Source organism: Oncorhynchus gorbuscha, linkage group LG10 (assembly GCF_021184085.1).
Source record: "Oncorhynchus gorbuscha isolate QuinsamMale2020 ecotype Even-year linkage group LG10, OgorEven_v1.0, whole genome shotgun sequence".
NCBI lineage: Eukaryota > Metazoa > Chordata > Actinopteri > Salmoniformes > Salmonidae > Oncorhynchus > Oncorhynchus gorbuscha.
The window spans coordinates 20056678-20070271 of NC_060182.1; the positions used below are offsets into that span (position 1 = coordinate 20056678).

General features: G+C 45.3%; 1 protein-coding gene across 13 annotated transcripts in view; it reads left to right on the top strand.

Annotated features, from left to right (window-relative positions):
* Nucleotides 1-13594, top strand: part of LOC124045654 (membrane-associated guanylate kinase, WW and PDZ domain-containing protein 1-like) — a 209337-nt gene that overhangs the window by 135237 nt on the left and 60506 nt on the right. For 9 of the 13 annotated variants that reach the window (XM_046365124.1, XM_046365119.1, XM_046365117.1 and 6 more), the window contains exons 3-5: nt 2218-2337; nt 5137-5346; nt 6261-6528. In XM_046365124.1, coding sequence (XP_046221080.1) covers nt 2218-2337; nt 5137-5346; nt 6261-6528 — 598 coding nt within the window. The remainder of the gene's footprint in view (nt 1-2217; nt 2338-5136; nt 5347-6260; nt 6529-13594) is intronic. The other 4 variants (XM_046365125.1, XM_046365121.1, XM_046365122.1 and 1 more) reach the window with 1 other exon arrangement.

Consider the following 13594-nt stretch of genomic DNA (forward strand, 5'->3'; position numbering starts at 1 on the left):
AGAAACCATCACCCTCTGTCTTCTTTCCCTGGTATTGCTGGGGTACCAGGCTAGAAACCATCACCCTCTGTCTTCTTCCCCTGGTGTAGCTGTGGAACCAGGCTAGTAACCATCACCCTTTGTCTTCTTCCCCTGGTGTAGCTGTAGGACCAGGCTAGAAACCATCACCCTCTGTCTTCTTCCCCTGGTGTAGCTGTGGAACCAGGCTAGAAACCATCACCCCCTGTCTTCTTCCCCTGGTGTAGCTGTGGAACCAGGCTAGTAACCATCACCCTCTGTCTTCTTCCCCTGGTGTAGCTGTGGAAACAGGCTAGAAACCATCACCCTCTGTCTTCTTCCCCTGGTGTAGCTGTGGAACCAGGCTAGAAACTATCAACCTCTGTCTTCTTCCCCTGGTATAGCTGGGGTACCAGGCTAGAAACCATCACCCTCTGTCTTCTTCCCCTGGTATAGCTGGGGTACCAGGCTAGAAACCATCACCCTCTGTCTTCTTCCCCTGGTGTAGCTGTGGAACCAGGCTCGAAACCTTGGACAGAGTTCAGTGTCAGACAGATGTTGCAGGAGCTTTGCGTGATCTACTGGATCAAGCGGGCTCGCGGGCCTCTTGGAGACAGGCCCTTTATATTCTAATCCGACAGTACCACATGTTCTGTAAACTCCAGGCTGAGAGGCTGAAAGGAAGACACAACAGAATCACACAGCATCAAAGATCCATTATCAGCGTTCCCTCGGCTCAGTCTGGCCTCAAACTTTAACGGTAACATTCAACACTGACAGATGTTTGATAGTGGCAGTTAAACAGGTCAGTACTTAGTTACAGTAAATGCAGGAGAGGAATGACTCAAATCAGTTCCCATTACAGTCATAGTTAGAAAGTCCCAATGTTCTTCATGGTGATGCAGGTAGGCCTTTATACTACAGATGGACTTTGGAGACAAATATGTGGTTCAGTTAGACCATAGAGACAAATGTTTTTTAATGAAAACGACCACAGGGGGTCTTTTAAGCCATAGTGTATGATCGCAGTGCCAGAAAGGAAAATAAATAGCCAAGCAATAGTGTCAGTTCCTCTGAGTCATGTTAATGTCTATATCTCTGGCTTTTCTTATTGGAAAATAATAAACAGAATAATAGGAAGAAAAGGGGGGTGTGTGACTCATTCATCTCTGGGGTTGCGTTTAAAGCCTGATGTTTTAAAGCCTGTGGTTTACCACCACTGGCAGAGTGAGGTAGGGGTGTGTGAGACTTTCTTACTGTCCTGTCTCCTCACATCATGTCCAAGTCTTCTCTGTTCACTGCAGCCTCAAAGAGAGCAGTGACCGACATTGCACCCTGTCACTTTCAGCTCCCACATCTCCAGTTTGTGTGGACCTGTTCCTCTGTCTTGTCCTCCCTCAGGCCTTATGGTGGCTACAAGCTTCACACTGTCGATCGATGTGCGATCGATGTGCAGGCATGTGCAAGGGCAGAGTATGCTTTTGGGGGGGCAGCGCAAACTTTTGTCCACATCGTCATTGTGTTCCACCCAGAGAGGAAGCTCCCCCTTGTGTAGTGTAAATCCACTAGGGTCCTGGGGAACCAGAGTAGCTAACCAAGCAAGAGGGGCCGAGGCACTCTTTTTGACTCTATCTAGCGATGACGTTTGAACTTCCGGATCCGGTGTTATATGCTTTTTGCTTACAAATACTAGCTAGCTATATGTGTATACTAGCTAGCTACATAGCTAGCTGTGTGTGCATAGTAACTAGCTACATGGCTAGCTGTGTGTATGCTAGCTAGCTACATAGCTAGCTTTGTGTGAGTACTAGCTAGCTCATAGCTAACAGTGTGTGAATACTAGCTAGCTCATAGCTAGCTGTGTGTGAATACTAGCTAGCTACATAGCTAGCTGTGTGTGAATACTAGCTAGATACATAGCTAGCTGTGTGTGAATACTAGCTAGATACATAGCTAGCTGTGTGTGAATACTAGCTAGCTACATAGCTAGCTCTGTGACTGATTACTGATTATACTGTAGATTACCGGCTACTTCCTCCTCCTCAATCTTTGTTTCCGCCCACAGAGAGGCCCTAATGTTTATTTTTGTTAATTAATAGGTTGAGTAGGTTTTGGCAAATGTAACTGCCACTGAGAAGCACCTCGAAAACTTCTCCCTGGTCTTCGGTCAGAGTGGTTGGTAGTAATGTTGATAATAACCTTGGTTTCCTCTCTCTCCAGGTACGACACGCCCCCCTCGAGACGGGGAGGTCCCCGGGGTTGATTACAACTTCCTGTCTGTGGAGGACTTCTTGAACCTTGAGCAGAGTGGAACACTACTGGAAATAGGAACGTTTGAAGGTGAGGATGATGATGCTGGGGATGTTGGTTTTAGTGATGCTGGTGATGAGGATGATGCTGGTGGTGTTGGTTTTAGTGATGCTGGTGATGAGGATGATGCTGGTGGTGGTGTTGATTTTAGTGATGCTGGTGAGGAGGATGATGATGATGCTATGGTACTGTAGGAGTGCAGAAGATAATCTTTCTCTTTTTTGTAAGATTGTATTTAGGATTTCTGACCTGATAATATTTATTTTGACTTTTATAATTTATAAAAAATTATACAATACAAAACATACACATACAAACAGATCACAAGGTTATCCTTACCTAGATTAGGACAGTGTACCACAGTGATACGTCTTCTGTCCTGACAGAATCCACCTGTGTGTGTGTGTGTGTGTGTGTGCGTGCGTGCGTGCGTGTGCGTGCGTGCGTGCGTGTAGTGTTAATCTCCTTGCCACCTGTACTATTGTGTGTTTGGCTCCTTTCTCCCTCCCCCGCAGACAGTGTCAAATACCTGTCCACAGGAGCCGGATGCCTTCCCAATACAAATGTGAGGCAGACCTTTGTACAGTAGGTCTCAATGACATGCAGTTGCATTGAGATATGAGTCCAATTCTCATGCCCAACATTTTTTCTTTCCAAAAATTGTGGCGAGACTTTTCAAATCTATTTTCAAGATGATTTCTGAAGATCGGGATTTACAGTTCATCAGTTGTAGATAGGGACATACATTTAGAATGTGGTTTTGAGCATGTGTCACTGTCTCTTGCATTGCATTGTGGATGGTATTTGCTTATCAATGGGTTTTACGGGAAATAAACTTAAGCAACAGATCTGGTACTGACCAGTGATAAGCCAGCCATTGGAATGTATACTTTAACAAGGTAAAGTTCTCTGAGCTGGCCCGTTGTATTGGGGCTTGTATTCTCTCTGCTCCCTCTCAGTCCATAACAACACTGACTAGGGGAAAAAGCCTGCTTTTCCTGCAGCTGCTTATTTCCACCATTTCAGGACTCTTTGTGCTCTGCCATTGTCTCTCTTTCCACTGCATTGAGATTTTATAGATCCCCTCTCCGCTATCTTTCTGGGTCTATCTCTCTGTTCTCTACATCTCTGTCCTCTATCTCTCGGTGTTCTATCTCTCGCTCCCTCCCCCTCCTTCTCTCACCCTCCCTCCCTCCCCCTCTCTCAATTTCAATTCAATTTAAGGGGCTTTATTGGCATGGGAAACATATGTTTACATTGCCAAAGCAAGTGAAATAGATAATAAACAAAAGTGAAATAAACAACAGTAAATGTCATTATGTCTATATACAGTGTTGTAACGATGAGCAAATAGTTACAAAAGGGAAAATAAATCTAGGTTGTATTTATAATGGTGTTTGGTCTTCACTGGTTGCCCTTTTCGTGTGGAAACAGGTCACAAATCTTGATGCTGTGATTTCACCCAGTAGATATGAGAGTTTATCAAAATTGGATTTGTTTTCTAATTCTTTGTGCATCTGTGCAATCTAAGGGAAATGTGTATCTCTGAAATGGTCATACATTTGGCAGGAGGTTAGGAAGTGCAGCTCAGTTTCCACCTCATTTTGTGGGCAGTGTGCACATAGCCTGTCTTCTCTTGAGAGCCAGGTCTGCCTACGGCAGCCTTTCTCAATAGTAAGGCTATGCTCAATGAGTCTGTACATAGTGAAGCATTCCTTAATTTTGGGTCAGTTACAGTGATCAGGTATTGTGCCACTAAGGACTCTCTGTTTTTTATCATTCTAGTCTGCTCAGTGTTTTTCCAATGTGTAATTATCTTTTTGTTTTCTCATGATTTGGTTGGGTCTAATTGTGCTGTCCTGTGGTTAGGTGGGGTCTGTTTGTGTTTGTGAACAGAGCCCCAGGACCAGCTTGCTTAGGGGACTCTTCTCCAGGTTCATATCAAAGTTTATTGGTCACATGCAGATGTTATTGCGGGTGCAGTGATATTCTTGTCTCTGTAGGTGTAGGGGATGGCTTTGTTATGGAAGGTTTGGGAATCGCTTCCTTTTAGGTGGGTAGAATTTAATGGCTCTTTTCTGGATTTTGATCATTAGCGGGTGTCGGCCTAATTCTGCTCTGCATGCATCATTTGCTGTTTTACGTTGTAGACAGAGGATATTTGTGCAGAATTTTGCATGCAGATGTTCAATTTGGTGTTTGTCACATTTTTTGAATTCTTGGTTGGTGAGCGGACCCCAGACCTCACAACCATAAAGGGCAATGAGTTCTATAACTGATTAGAAATACTTGAATGTTATGTTAGTTTTGATGGCATAGGCCTTATTTGCCTTGTCTCTCAGATCGTTCACAACTTTGTGGAAGTTACCTGTCGCGCTGATGTTAATTTGTTTTGTGTGCTCTAGGGCAACGGTGTCTAGATGGAATTTGTATTTGTGGTCCTGGCAACTGGACCTTTTTTGTAACACCATCATATTTTGTCTTACTGAGATGTACTGTCAGGGCCCAGGTCTGTCAGAATCTGTGCAGAAGATCTAGGTGCTGCTGTAGGCCCTACTTGGTTGGGGACAGAAGCACCAGATCATCAGCAAACAGTAAACATTTGACTTCAGATTCTAGTAGGGAGAGGCCGGTGCTCTCTCTCTCCCTTCCTCTCCCTCCCCCTCCCTCTCTCCCTCCCTCCCTCCCTCCCCCTCACTCTCTCATCCCCTTCTTTCTGTCTCAAGCCCTCCCTCGCTCGCTCCCTCCCTCCCCATCCCCCTACCACTTCCTATCTCCCTCTCCCTCCATCTCTTTCTCAGGCATGCTAATGTCCCTGTTGTTGCCTAGGTAACTATTATGGGACGCCTAAGCCGCCGAGGCAGCCCGTGGTTGGGACAGTGATTCTCAGTGATGCTGTGCACCTCAACGGCCCTCCAGGCTCCCAGCAGTCCACTCCCAAGCGCACCAAGTCCTACAATGACATGCAAAACGCCCAAGTAGGACCTGCTGACTACGAGGATGACGACCAGGCTACAGAAATGAACAACAGTTTTACAGGTATGTCATTTTACATGCCGTCAGACAATTACACATAGACTACCACTACCAAACCAGGCGGCTGTTCAATGGGGGATGTGTGTGTTTGGGGTGTGGGTTAGTTGTGTGTGTGCTCATTTCTACGCACATGTTTGAAAGCATGTGTGAGGGAGAGTGTGTATCTGCGTTTGTGCTCTCCACTCTTCTGCCCTGTGTTGCTGGGTGTCTCTCGCTTTCTCTCTTTCTCTTGTTCTCTCTCTCGCTCCCTCCATCTTTCTCTCTTGTTTTCTCTCTCTCTCGCGCCATCTTTCTCTCTCTCTCTCACTCTCTCACTCTCTTCCTCTCTCTCTCAGTCTTTCTCTCTTACTCTCTTTCTCTCTCTCAACAACACTTTGTGAATAGTTTTTTAGGCATAATGTCTGACTGAGTTTGAAATATCACTTGTGTTAATGTGTTAGTCCGGACTGGAGAGTTTGTGAGACAGTCAGTCAGTTCCTAGATGGAGTTTTTTTTCTCCTTCTATGCTCACTCTGTGTGTCCTGCCAGTCTGTCAGAGTGGTGAATTAGCGTTTGATCACCCCTGAAAGGCTCACGGAAGTGAGAGTGGGAGGATGAAGTCAGGGAGGGCAAGATAGAGGGGGGTTTAAGAGAAATAGAGGCTGACTGCATGTTCATTATAGTCATTGGGCCCCATTCCTTTTGGACTAGCAGGCAGGGGGGGTTACAGAGGGAGGGAGAGAAAGTGTTTAGCAGTCGTGAACCATAGTATATATTTTTGTTGCTGTTGGTTTTAGTAGTCCTATATTGCACACAGTACTCTTAGCATAAATTGTCTTATCATTCCACCCTTAGATTCCCACATTCCTGTTACAGCAGGAAACATAAACCTCCTCTCTCTGTTTTGTTCTGTGTTGTTGTGCTCCTTACTTTCCCAGGATCCTTAGTTCGTAGTCTCTTCCCCTCTCCCTTGTTGTGCACAGGTAACCCTAGCGACCAGGACGAGAGCTGCGGCGGTATTCTACGGCCGTACCTCGCGCGCGAGAACGCTCCGTCCTATGGTCTGAACAACGTGGCCGCATCCACCTCGGACAGCGGGCAGCAGACACACGCCCAGCCCCAGGCCTCCCCAGATGACCCCCTAGGACCCCTGCCAGGCAACTGGGAGATGGCTTACACCGAGAATGGAGAAGTCTACTTTATAGAGTACGTATAATATACCCTAAATCCTATCCTAAATCCCTATGGCCTGTACCTTAGCTTACACCGAGAACGGAGAAGTCTACTTCATAGAGCATGTATAATATAAACTACATGACCAAAAGTATATGGACACCTGCTCGTCAAACATCTCATTCAAACTCATGGGCAGTAATATGGAGTTGGTCCTCCCTTTGCTGCTATAACAGCCTCCACTCTTCTGGAAAGGATTTCCACTAGATGTTGTAACATTTCTGTGGGGACTTGCTTTCATTCAGCCACAAGAGCGTTAGGGAGGTCGGGCACTCATGTTGGACGATTAGGCCTGGCTCGCAGTCAGCGTCCCAATTCATCCGAAAGGTGTTTGATGGGGTTAAGGTCAAGGCTCTGAAGGCCAGTCAAGTTATTCCAAACTGATCTCAACAAACCATTTCAATATGGAACTCGCTTTGTGCATGGGGGCATTGTCATGCCGAAACAGCAAAGGGATGGTCTAGAATGTCATTGTATGCTGTAGCGTTAAGATTTCACTGGAACTAAGGGGCCTTGCCCGAACCATGAAAAATAGCCCCAGACCATTATTCCTCCTCCAACAAACTTTGCGATTGGCTCTATGCATTTAGGCAGGTAGCGCCCTCCTAGCATCCGCCAAACGCAGATTCGTCCGTCGGACTGCCAGATGGTAAAGCATGGTTCATCACTCCAGAGTACATGTTTCCACTGCTCCAGAGTCCAATGGTGGTGAGCTTTACACCACTCTCGCCAACGCTTGACATTGCGCGTGGTGATCTTAGGCTTGTGTGTGGCTGTTCAGCCATGGAAACCCATTTCATGAAGTTCTGGAGCAGTTCCCACATGCTTCAAGAGGGCCACCATTGTTCCTGTTCCCAAGAAAGCTAAGGTAACTGAGCTAAACGACTACCGCCCCGTAGCACTCACTTCCGTCATCATGAAGTGCTTTGAGAGACTAGTCAAGGACCATATCACCTCCACCCTACCTGACACCCTAGACCCACTCCAATTTGCTTACCGCCCAAATAGGTCCACAGAGGACGCAATCTCAACCACACTGCACACTGCCCTAATCCACCTGGACAAGAGGAATACCTATGTGAGAATGCTGTTCATCGACTACAGCTCGGCATTCAACACCATAGTACCCTCCAAGCTCGTCATCAAGCTCGAGACCCTGGGTCTCGACCCCGCCCTGTGCACCTGGGTACTGGACTTCCTGACACGCACGCTCCAACTCAGTCATCAAGTTTGCGGACGACACAACAGTGGTAGGCTTGATTACCAACAAAGACGGCCTACAGGGAGGAGGTGAGGGCCCTCGGAGTGTGGTGTCAGGAAAATAACCTCACACTCAACGTCAACAAAACTAAGGAGATGATTGTGGACTTCAGGAAACAGCAGAGGGAACACCCCCTATCCACATCGATGGAACAGTAGTGGAAAGGGTAGCAAGTTTTAAGTTCCTCGGCATACACATCACAGGTGGTGAGGGTAGCGCCTCTTCAACCTCAGGAGGCATCTCACCAAAAGCACTCACCCAGATGCTGGTCCTCAACAGCCTGGTATGGGGCCCCAACCGTAAGGCTCTCCAGAGGGGTGCAACGCATCACCGGGGGCAAACTACCTGCCCTCCAGCCCTCTCCTGTCAAGGACATCCCTGTTCACCCACGATCATCCAGAAGGCGAGGTCAGTACAGGTGCATCAAAGCTGGGACGAGAGACTGAAAAACAGCTTCTATCTCAAGGCCTCAGTCATCAAGTTTGTCATTGGACCCAACTCCAGCCACTTTAATTCTTTATCCCCTTACACTTAGTTTTGGAATTGTTAGTTAGATTACTTGTTGGTTATCACAGTGGTAGGCTTAACATCTGCTAACCATGTGTATGTGACAAATAACATTTGATTTTATTTTATTTGACAGCAGTTATTGTGCTGACATTATTTCCAGAGGCAGTTTGGAACTCGGTAGTGAGAGTTGCAACCGAGGACAGCCGATTTGTACGCGCTTCAGCACTCAGTGGTCCCGTTCTGTGAGCTTGTGTGGCCTACCACTTCGTGGCTGAGCCGTTGTTGCTCCTAGATGTTTCCACTTCACAATAGCTGCACTTGCAGTTGACCGGGGAAATGTGATGAACTGACTTGTTGGAAAGGTGGCATCCTATGACGGCGCCAAGTTGAAAGTCACTGAGCTCTTCAGTAAGGCCATTCTACTGCCAATGTTTGTCTATGGAGATTGCATGGCTGTGTGCTCGATTTTATACATATGTCAGCAATTTAAAAAATAATGATAAGACAAATAGTAAGTTACACAATAAGAATAAAATACACAAGAATGGAGCTATACACAGGGAGTACCAGTACCAGATCTTTGTGGAGCTATACACAGGGAGTACCAGTACCAGATCAATGTGGAGCTATACACAGGGAGTACCAGTACCAGATCACTGTGGAGCTATATACAGGGAGTACCAGTACCAGATCAATGTGGAGCTATATACAGGGTGTACCAGTACCAGATCAATGTGGAGCTATATACAGGGAGCACCAGTACCAGATCAATGTGCAGAGGTTACGAGGCATTTGAGGTAGATATGTACATGAAGGCAGGGTAAAGTGACTAGGCATCAGGATAGATAATAATAATAAGGTATTTGAGGTAGATATGTACATGAAGGCAGGGTAAAGTGACTAGGCATCAGGATAGATAATTACATTTACATTACATTTAAGTCATTTAGCAGACGCTCTTATCCAGAGCGACTTACAAATTGGTACATTCACCTTATGACATCCAGTGGAACAGTCACTTACAATAGTGCATCTAAATCTTAAATAATAAGGTATTTGAGGTAGATATGTACATTAAGGCAGGGTAAAGTGACTAGGCATCAGGATAGATAATAATAAGGTATTTTTTATTTAAAAAAAAACATTTAACCTTTATTTAACCAGGTAGGCTAGTTGAGAAAAAGTTCTCATTTGCAACTGTGACTTGGCCAAGATAAAGCAAAGCAGTTTGACATATACAACAACACAGAGTTACAGATGGAATAAACAAACATAAATTCAATAATACAGTAGAAAAGTCTATATACATCATGTGCAAATGAGGTAGGATAAGAGAGGTAAGGCAATAAATAGGCCATGGTGACGAAGTAATTACAATATAGCAATTAAACACTGGAATGGTAGGATGTGCAGAAGATGAATGTGCAAGTTGAGATACTGGGGTGCAAAGGAGGAAGATAAATAAATAAATACAGTATGGGGATGAGGAAGATTGGATGGGCTATTTACAGATGGGCTATGTACAGATGCAGTGCTCAGCTTAAAGCTCATGAGGGGGGTAAGAGTCTCCAGCTTCAGAGATTTTTGCTGTTCGTTCCGGTCATTGACAGCAGAGAACTGGAAGGAGAGGCAGCCAAAGGAAGAATTTGCTTTGGGGGTGACCAGTGAGATATACCTGCTGGTGCGCGTGCTACGAGTGGGTGCTGCTATGGTGACCAGTGAGCTGAGATAAGGTGGGGCTTTACCTAGCAGAGACTTGTAGATGACCTAGAACCAGTGGGTTTGGCGACGAGTATGAAGCGAGGGCCAGCCAACGAGATCATACAGGTCGCAGTGGTGGGTAGTGTATGGGGCTTTGGTGACAAAACAGATGGCACTGTGATAGACTGCATCCAATTTCTTGAGTAGAGTGTTGGAGGCTATTTTGTAAATGACATCGCCCGAAGTCAAGGATCGGTAGGATGGTCAGTTTTACGAGGGTATGTTTAGCAGCATGAGTGAAGGATGCTTTGTTGCGAAATAGGAAGCCGATTCTAGATTCAATTTTGTATTGGAGATGTTTAATGTGATTCTGGAAGGAGAGTTTACAGTCTAACCAGACACCTAGGTATTTGTAGTTGTCCACATATTCTAAGTCAGAACCGCCAGAAAAGTCAGAACCGTCAGAACCGAGTAGTGATGCTGGATGGGCGGGCAGGTGCGGGCAGTGATCAGATGAAGAGCATGCATTTAGTTTCACTTGCATTTAAGAGCAGTTGGCGGCAACGGAAGGAGAGTTGTATGGCATTGAAGCTCATCTGGAGGTTAGTTAAGTGTCCAACGAAGGGCCAGAGGTATACAGAATGGTGTCGTCTGCGTAGAGGTGGATCAGAGAATCACCAGCAGTGAGAGCGACGTCATTGATGTTTACAGAGAAGAGAGTCGGCCCGAGAATTGAACCCTGTGGCACCCCCATAGAGACTGCCAGAGGTCCGGACAACAGGCCCTCCGATTTGACATACTGAACTCTATCGGAGAAGTAGTTGGTGAACCAAGCGAGGCAATCATTTGAGAGACCAAGGCCAATAAGAATGTTGTGATTGACAGAGTCGAATGCCTTTGCCAGGTCGATGAATACGGCTCCCCAATAATGTCTCTTATCGATGGCGGTTATGATATTGTTTAGGACCTTGAGTGTGGCTGAGGTGCACCCATGACCAGCTCTGAAACCAGATTGCATAGCGGAGAAGGTACATTGAGATTCAAAATGGTCAGTACTGTTTGTTAACTAGTTGCGACAAGCAAACCCGTATCCAGGAGCGTAATCATAGCCTCAAACGAATTAGCATAACGCAACCGACATAAATACCCCTAGAAACTTTTCCTATTCATGAAAATCGCAAATGAAATGAAATAAATATATTCAAACGCAAGCTTAGCCTTTTGTTAACATCACTGTCATCTCAGATTTTCTAAATATGCGTTACAGCCAACGCTAGACAAGCATTTGTGTAAGTTTATCATGGCATAATGCTATGCAAGGCTCTGCTGGCAGCAGGCAACATTTTCACAAAAATAAGAAAAGCAACCAAATTAAATCATTTACCTTTGAAGAACTTCAGATGCTTTCACTCAGGAGATTCCCAGTTAGATAGCAAATGTTCCTTTTTCCTAAAATATTATTTTTGTAGGCGAAAAAGCTCCTGTTTCTTCACCATGCTTGGCTGAGAAATCGACCGAAAAATGTTACAACTATAACGCCAAACTTTTTCAAAATTAGCTACATAATATCGACAGAAACACGGCAAACGTTGTTTAGGATCCATCCTCAAGGTGTTTTTAACAAATATATTCAATAATATATCCGTCGAGGCAGTTGGTTTCTCATAAGAAGCGATTGGAAAAATGGCTACCTCAGTATTTTACGCAAGGTTTTCTGCGGGAGACACCATGTGACCACATGCCATATATGGTCCCTTACAGCCATTCTTCAAGGGAAATGCCTAAAAAGACGTCACAATGCTGTAGACACCTTGGGGAAAACGTGGAAAACGTAAGCTCATTCGTAGCTCATTCACAGCCATATAAGGAGTCATTGGCATGAGGCGGTTTCAAAAAATGCGGCACTTCCTGGTTGGATTTTTATCTGGGTTTCGCCTGTAACATCAGTTCTGTGGCACTCACAGACAATATCTTTAGAGTTTTGGAAACGTCAGAGTGTCTTCTTTCCAAAGCTGTCAATTATATGCATAGTCGAGCATCTTTTAGTGACAAAATATCTTGTTTAAAACGGGAACGTTTTTCATCCAAAAATTAAAATAGCGCCCCCTAAATCCAACTGGTTAATTTGGCTTTCAAAGACCTTAGAAAGGTAGGGTAGAATATATATATAGGTCTGTAGCAGTTTGGATCTAGAGTGTTTTCCCCTTTGAAGAGGGGAATGACCACGGCAGCTTTCCAATCCATGGGAATTTCAGACGATACGAAAGAGAGGTTGAACAGGCTAGTAATAGGGGTTGCAATAGTTTCTTTAGATTATTTTAGAAAGAGAGGGTCCAGATTGTCTTGCCCAGCTGATTTGTAGGGGTCCAGATTTTGCAGCTCTTTCAGAACATCAACCATCTGGATTTGGGTGAAGGAGAAGTGGAGGAGGTTTGGGCGAGTTGCTGTGGGGAGCACAGGGCTGTTGAGGGCGTAGGGGTAGCCAGGTGGAAAGCATGGCCAGTTGTGGAGAAATGCTTATTGAAATTCTCAATTATTGTGGATTTATCTGTAGTGACAGTGTTTCCTAGCCTCAGTGCAGTGGGCAGCTGGGAGGAGGTGCTCTTATTTTCCATAGACTTTACAGTGTCCCATAACTTTTTTGAGTTTGTGCTACAGGATGCAAATTTCTGTTTGAAAAAGCTAGCCAAGGGCTATATATATTCCTAGTTCTCATTTTTTTTGAACGGAGCATGCTTATTTAAGATGGTGAGGAAGGCATTTTTAAAGAATAACCAGCCATCCTCTACTGACGGGATGAGGTCAATGTCATTCCAGGATACCCCGGCCAGGTCAATTAGAAAGGCATGTTCGGAGAAGTGTTTTAGGGAGCGTTTGACAGTGATGAGGGGTGGTCGTTTGACTGCAGACCCATTATGGATGCAGGCAATGAGGCAGTGATCGCCGCGATTTTGGTTGAAAACTGCAGAGGTATATTTGGAGGGCGAGTTAGTTAGGATGATATCTATCATGGTGCCCCTGTTTACGGATTTGGGGTGGTACCTGGTAGGTTCATTGATAATTTGTGTGAGATTGAGGGAATCAAGCTTAGATTGTAGGATGGCCGGGATGTTAAGCATGTTCCAGTTTAGGTCACCTATTAGCACGAGCTCAGTAGATAGATGGGGGGCAATGAATTCACATATGGTGTCGAGGGCACAGCTGGGGGCAGAGGGTGGTCTATAGCAGGCGGCAACAGTGAGAGACTTGTTTCTGGAAAGGTGAATTTTTAGAAGTAGAAGCTCGAATTGCTTTGGTACTGACCTGGACAGTAAGACAGAACTCTGCAGGCTATCTCTGTAGTAGATTGAAACTCCGCCCCCTTTTAGCAGTTCTATCTTGGCGGAAAATGTTATAGTTAGGGATGGAAATGTCAGGATTTTAGGTGGTTTTCCTAAGCCAGGATTTAGACACGGCTAAGACATCCGGGTTGGTAGAATGTTCTAAAGCAGTGAATAAAGCAAACTTAGGGAGCAGGCGTCTAATGTTAACATGCATGAAACCAAGGCATTTGTGGTTACAGAAGTC